Source organism: Trypanosoma rangeli (assembly GCF_003719475.1).
Source record: "Trypanosoma rangeli strain AM80 chromosome Unknown Tra_15.4_contig_00156, whole genome shotgun sequence".
In the NCBI taxonomy this organism is placed as follows: domain Eukaryota; phylum Euglenozoa; class Kinetoplastea; order Trypanosomatida; family Trypanosomatidae; genus Trypanosoma; species Trypanosoma rangeli.
The window spans coordinates 1-5,890 of NW_021705894.1; the positions used below are offsets into that span (position 1 = coordinate 1).

General features: G+C 55.9%; 2 protein-coding genes and 1 pseudogene across 2 annotated transcripts, besides 5 other annotated features; all 3 read right to left on the bottom strand.

Moving 5' to 3' along the window:
- Positions 1 to 14: 14 nt before the first annotated feature.
- On the bottom strand, positions 15 to 278 carry TraAM80_05022 (hypothetical protein; annotated as a pseudogene).
- A 49-nt stretch (positions 279 to 327) lies between these two features.
- Positions 328 to 365: a sequence feature (G-rich).
- Positions 366 to 570: 205 nt separating this feature from the next.
- Positions 571 to 1,455, bottom strand: TraAM80_05023 (phosphatidylinositol phosphate kinase; the record flags this gene model as incomplete). Its single annotated transcript, XM_029381918.1, has 1 exon — positions 571 to 1,455. One exon carries the CDS (start codon positions 1,453 to 1,455, stop codon positions 571 to 573), a length of 885 nt encoding a protein of 294 aa, XP_029238356.1.
- A 47-nt stretch (positions 1,456 to 1,502) lies between these two features.
- On the bottom strand, positions 1,503 to 5,117 carry TraAM80_05024 (putative phosphatidylinositol (3,5) kinase; the record flags this gene model as incomplete). The annotated part of the gene is made up of 1 exon (XM_029381919.1): positions 1,503 to 5,117. One exon carries the CDS (start codon positions 5,115 to 5,117, stop codon positions 1,503 to 1,505), a length of 3,615 nt encoding a protein of 1,204 aa, XP_029238357.1.
- Positions 5,118 to 5,331: 214 nt separating this feature from the next.
- Positions 5,332 to 5,357: a microsatellite.
- Positions 5,358 to 5,431: 74 nt separating this feature from the next.
- Positions 5,432 to 5,459: a microsatellite.
- A 337-nt stretch (positions 5,460 to 5,796) lies between these two features.
- Positions 5,797 to 5,832: a microsatellite.
- Positions 5,833 to 5,866: 34 nt separating this feature from the next.
- Positions 5,867 to 5,890: a microsatellite.

Genomic DNA, 5,890 nt, shown 5'->3' on the forward strand with positions numbered 1-5,890 from the left:
AGCGGGCAGAGCGGGGGTTGTGGTGGGTTAGCGCTGCTGCTGATGGAAGAAAACAACTGTTGTGCGCGAGGGCGTGCGAGCCCTGTGAGCGCACTTGCGTGATAGCCAAATCAAACTCAACAGGTCTGACGGCCGCACCCCCGCACCCCCGCACAGCCAGCAGACAAGGCGCGCTTTGAGACCCACCGCCTCGCAGCAGTGGGCGCGTGGGTGCATCAGCGCCCCGAGAAGCGAGCGATGGAGCTGAAGCGCAACATCCCTTGGGCCGGCGGCCTGCTGTTGTTGCCGCGCGTGGTGCTTCTTTTTCTGTTCATGGGGTTTGTTCCAGTGTGTGCGTGTGTGGGTGGGGGGTGGGGGTGTTGGTGGAAGCAAGTTTCTGGTAAAAAAAAAAAACGGTATTCGCACAAGTTACGGAATGAAGGAAAGGTTGGTGGGAATTTTTTTTTTCGTGGTTTCAGAAGCGGCGGGCGAAAAGGGAGAGCTCCGAAGTTCAAGGAACCAAAAAAAAAAAAAAAGAGAGAGTATTGTGAAGCGGCAGTTTGCGGGTGTGCCGGTGACGGGTTTTCCGTGCTATTTCTTGCCGCGGTACTTTTCCTTCGCCATGGCGCGTCGGGCAGCAAACGTTTTGTCGGGTACTCCACAGAAGTAACCCCCCAACCGCCTCGTGAAACGTATGCGGTAGCTCGCGGGGTCTATAATTGTGGGGTCGCGCCCGGCGTGCCCGAGCACGGTGTCGATGCCGGCCTTCACCTTGGACTCGATCACCTTTGCGCCGGTGTAGGGGTGGAGGTAGTCAATCACGCCGAGGGAAATCTGGCGGGTTTCCTTGCTGAGTGCGGCGACGAGCGAATAGTCCATGATGGAAGACGTCGCCAGCAGGTGGGCATCGCCCGTCAAACTGTCCATGAGAAGACTTTTCATGTCGTTTGTGCAGTAGAAGAAGGCCCCGTCCCGCAGCGTGCTGGCAAAGTCCTGGTCGAGGAGAACCGACGACCCCCCCACGGCTGTACGGTTTCGTTGGCTTCCTTTCAAGTCGTACGTGACGTCGGCCTGGTGGGAGAAGAAGACGTTTTCCATCAAGGCATAGTAGCGAACTTCGGCAGGCGTTTCCGAAAACCGCTTCGTCTGCTTGACGTGCACTGAAAAGACACCGAAAATCTTAGAGAGCACGCTGCCGCACGGTGGGGCAACGTCATGTTCGCCGTGGCGTTCCAGATTGCCGTACACGCGAGATATGTGGGAGAAGTAATGGGGCCCAAACTCGGCAAAGTGCCTCAGCTCCGCCTGCTTGAGTTGCTTCATGAGGAAGCGCTGGTCTAGCGTGATGAAGAACTCTGAATTGGTCTTTCCACCCTGCGGCTTAAAGGCGCGGGAGCGGGAGAGAGAAACCAACATTTCCTCCACGTGACCTCGCGTGTAGAGGTACTGAAGGGCGGCGAATTTCTCTGGAAACATGACCTCCACCGTCACTGTTGCCGCCCCGGCCTTGTCCCAGGGAAGTATCACGTCCATGACATGCTTAAAGGTCGTCTTCGGCGCGGGGCTGCGATTGGCAAGCAGATCCAAGGCATCACCCACAGACCGAATAAACACACGAGAGGGCTGAAGTTCTGGTGACGGGGAGGGCTCAATGCCGAGCATAACCCCATGGAGTCCTCAAGAAGCACCTGGGTTTGCTCCTCCATCTTGGTGAGAGATGCGCCACCGTCAGCGGTATCGACCACGGTGGCCTCCTGTTCAATAGGCGCGCACTCCCTGGACGCAGGTTGGGTAAACGATCGTAGATCACTTCTCACGAGGCCCGACAGACACTCGCACCGGCTCCCAGGCGACAGGCTTAAGGCTTGCAGCGCCAACGCCACAAGGGAGCTGGGCTCGTTTAAGCGAAGCCCACAGTTTTCCCGCGGGCAATACGCCCAGCTGTAGTCCTCAAACGCGGTGAGTTCTACAAGTGAAGGCGGTCTCCCGCTGCGTCGCTCCGCTAGCAGCGTGCCATGCTTATACCATTCCAGGAATTCCACCATCAGGTCCGCCAACTCGTTAAGGCGCAGAAGCGTTAACGCTTCTCTTGTTTTTAGCAACGGTATGAGCCGGAGAAGCTCCTCCGCCCGTTGCAGGAGCAAGACGCCTTTTTCCGCATCAAACTCTGCGGCTTCCCCCAAGGCGGAACAACACCTACTCAACAGCGAAGCAAGAGATGGTTTAATACTTCTTGACTGAGGTGACTGCAACGACGGAGACGGAGGGGAAGAGGATTTCAGCTGCTGCACCAGCTGTTGCTGTTGTGCTTGCGACGCGGTCATGGCTTGTGCGGCGGCCGCGATGCTCCCGACAGATCGCAGCAGCTCCTCCTTCTCATTCTTCAGGTACATCTCGACGGTGTCGATGCACGCGGGCATCGTCACTGGCGGAGTCACGATGTCGTAGACGGTGAGCGGCTCCACCACGATGTTCACCATGACCTCCCTTCGCGTGCGTGGAAACACGCAGAAGGAAACACATATCCCCTGGCTCGGGTCGTGGCGACAGCTCACGGTGAAAGTGGAGGATCCGTAAATCAGAAGCTCCAGAAACGCCCCCCAGGAAAGGTTAAGCGTGTGCAGCGAGCAGGCAGCAGCCAGCGAGCCAGCTGAGCCGCTTCCCATGCCGTGAAAACAATCCTTGCAAACAACATAGCCTTTGACAAACAACACGTATGCCCCGTCCACATCCGTTCCAGGTGTGTGGAGCGACATGAAGGATTTCGTCAGTGCAGGAGGAAGCAAAGACTCACCTTGCCCAAACTCCGTACGCTGTATATGAGCATTATTAAAGTCTGTACAGGTCTTGACCCAAATGCGCTTATTCGCATGCACAATGAGTCGCACAGAGTCCCCCTCCTTTGCCCGCTCCGTCAGGAATTCCAGCAGTGTCTCATCCCCCTCCTTGTAGAAGGGAAGGACCTCGCGGGACTGGCGTACACTGTAGTCGGGGGCCGCCGCCGCGCCTCCAACGGTCTCTTCGCCTGGAAGGCCTCCGGCAACATACTCAAGGAAAACGGTGTTTACAATAATACTGTCCACCATCAGGTCATCGTATTTTTCATTGAAGCTCAACACTTCATGAGGAAACGCCACGCCTGTGTTCATCGACAACGTTTCGAGGCGATCCTCCGCCCGAGGTGAATGGGTGACAAACTGCATATACGCCCCACACTGGCGGGAGTCTGCAGACGACGCCTCCCCCCATGCGGATGGAGTGTAATCCTCCTCTTTCCTCTCCTCATCCTCTTCTGCTTCTTCTTCCGTACTATCCTCAGCCTCCCCACCGCCGCTACTGTCGTTGCCTCTTGTCGTACTCAGCGGAATGGGGTGCAACTCAGCACACCTCACACCCAAGTCAAACATGCAATGCGCCTGGAGGGCAAGATGATAGGCCGTCGCTGCACAGTTGAGCAAGAGCTCCTTGGCAATGGTTAACCGATGCTCGTCCGCCCCGCGGAGCAGGACGGCAGTGAAGAGCGCTACCTGCGGTGCTTTGAATATGCACACTGGCCTGTCCCCGTGGTGGACAACTTGAAAGCTCTCACAAGTCCCAAGCACGGAATCGTCATACAGGTCGGAAGCACCAATGTACTGCAAGTCAGAAATGATGCTTGCCTCGCAACAGCGTGAAAGACGTTGCAGAATTGTATTCCCGACGTGAAGGATGAGTGTAGCGTCGGACTGGCGAAGAATTTTATCCTGCAAGTAATGATGCATATTACCCTCTACAACAATCACCGAGGGTCGCCAAATATGGATGCGCTGGTACTGCGTATCTAGGTGGCCCTCATACCCCTCTACGTACTCCAGGAGGTTGGTCCTTGGACTTAGGGTGGTGCCTACGTCACCGGCCAAGAGAAGTAGACGCGGGGACGCCACCAAGGTTTTCATCCGCTTGAAGGCAATGTTCTGGATAAAGGCGACCCCGGTGACGATCTCCGTGTCGGCAAACTTCCCTCCAGGAATGCAAATAACTTCCAACCGTTGGTCGATGCGTTCATGTAGGACCACAGACAACTGCGACACCACATGCCACGATATGTCACACAACCCAGCAATCCACTGTACACGATCCATCCCCGCAATATCACCGCTTGAGGTCGCTAACGCCTCCTCCTTCATAAAAAGCCGTGAGACACGTTTTATCAAGTGGTACGAACACTGTGCCTCAAGCCTCTGCAGACTGCTTTTGGAAATGGAGTGAGAAAATACAGTGGCAAGGTGCCTCGACCAATGGCCAACGTCTGCACGACGGAAGGTCGCCTTTGGATGCGGCGTGTAGGTGCGGGACAAACAGACGATCTGCGACTGTTCTGGAGACTGCTTCATTTTACAGTTACGTGTTTTTTTAAACAGCTTAGCCACACCGTCAGCCACACTGTTTCGGCTATACATTGGGGTGTCTGTTAACCCGCATGAAATTTTCTGTTCACTCACATCTTCTGGATGCGTCGGTAGACAAGGCTGCCAAGATTGAGGCAGCACGCCGCTCAGGACTGTGCCACTCAACGACAGGAATTGATCCTCTCTGAGGGGTGGGGCAGAAGCAGGCGGCATGTCCAAGCTGCCTTCCAGTGGACGGGGCAACTCCATCCTCGTGTTTGCCCCCACTGACGCGGCATCTGCCGTCGTTGTGGTCGTCGTAGCGGCTGTGTTGGGGCGCAGCTTTCCTCCGCTGCCTCCCTCATGCGTCACCGCTGCCGCGTTTGCTGCCGTCGGCACTTCCAGCAGCCCCCTTTGTGGCGGAAGCACCCGCCACCAGCCTTGCTGTTGCCCCATACTACGCTTCCGCAGGAGGCGGTCGCACTTGTGACACAGCTTCACCAGCGGATCGCGATGCAACCCAACAAGAGACGAGAGCACACCTGTAAGAATATTCCCGAACCGTGACGTTGAGGATGTAATTAGGCACTCGCTGCAGAACACCTGACCGCAGTTGCGGCAGTGGTGGCGGCGCCGCATGACGTTGAAGCGGGCGTCGCAGCCCCGACAGCGCACCGCGTAGCGGTCGTCGACCCAAAGTGCCTGCCGCAACGTTACGTTTTTGCCCTGGCAGCCCCAACTGCGTTCCGCTTGTTCCTGCTGCATATCCATTTATCCAACTTGTGTGCCTCACCCACGCTATCGCCACCACTTTCTACCCCCGGTGCGGTGGCCTTGCAGTGCGTTCCTTGCGGGCACGAAGAGTAGGCGTGGAATGAAGAAAAAATCAACTTGGTTGCGCCCTCACCCCCCTGGAGAAACGGGCGTCTAGCACAGTCAGGCAGCCGCGGCCGCCCGTGCGGAAAACAACGTGGCGGTGACGCCCAACACACAAACAAACAAACAAACAAAGGGAGGCACACGTTCACCGCAGGAGGGTCGCCATGCACGCATTTCCCCACGCCGCAATCATGACGAAACAAGAAAAGGAGGGGAGAAAGGAAGGAAGGAAGGGGATGGGGGGAGTTGTGCGTATTAGTGTGGGCGGGGAGGCGGTTGTGTAGTGAAACGGAAAGAATAACATCCACCCTACCCCTCCCACTTTTCTCTCCACCCCACTGCCCCTCCTCTTCTCCCGCCTGAAGCAGCCATAGAATAACAACAGCAAGTGCTAAGAGCCACAGAAAATATAAATTTCACTTGAACATGTGGGTGTGTATGAATGCATACTCACATATGTCTGTACATCGAAGCACCGACAGTCATCCTCCCTCCCCGCGCCCCCCCAGGCGTCCGTGTAAACACGCAACAAAGCCGGAGAGCGAACAAAAGAAGAAACTGGAAAAAAATATTTTTTTCTTTTCTTTCCGTTTTGCTTTTGTTTTTGGAATCCATCATCGTCACATACCACCAGCTGCGCCAATAAAATAATAATAATAATCAAT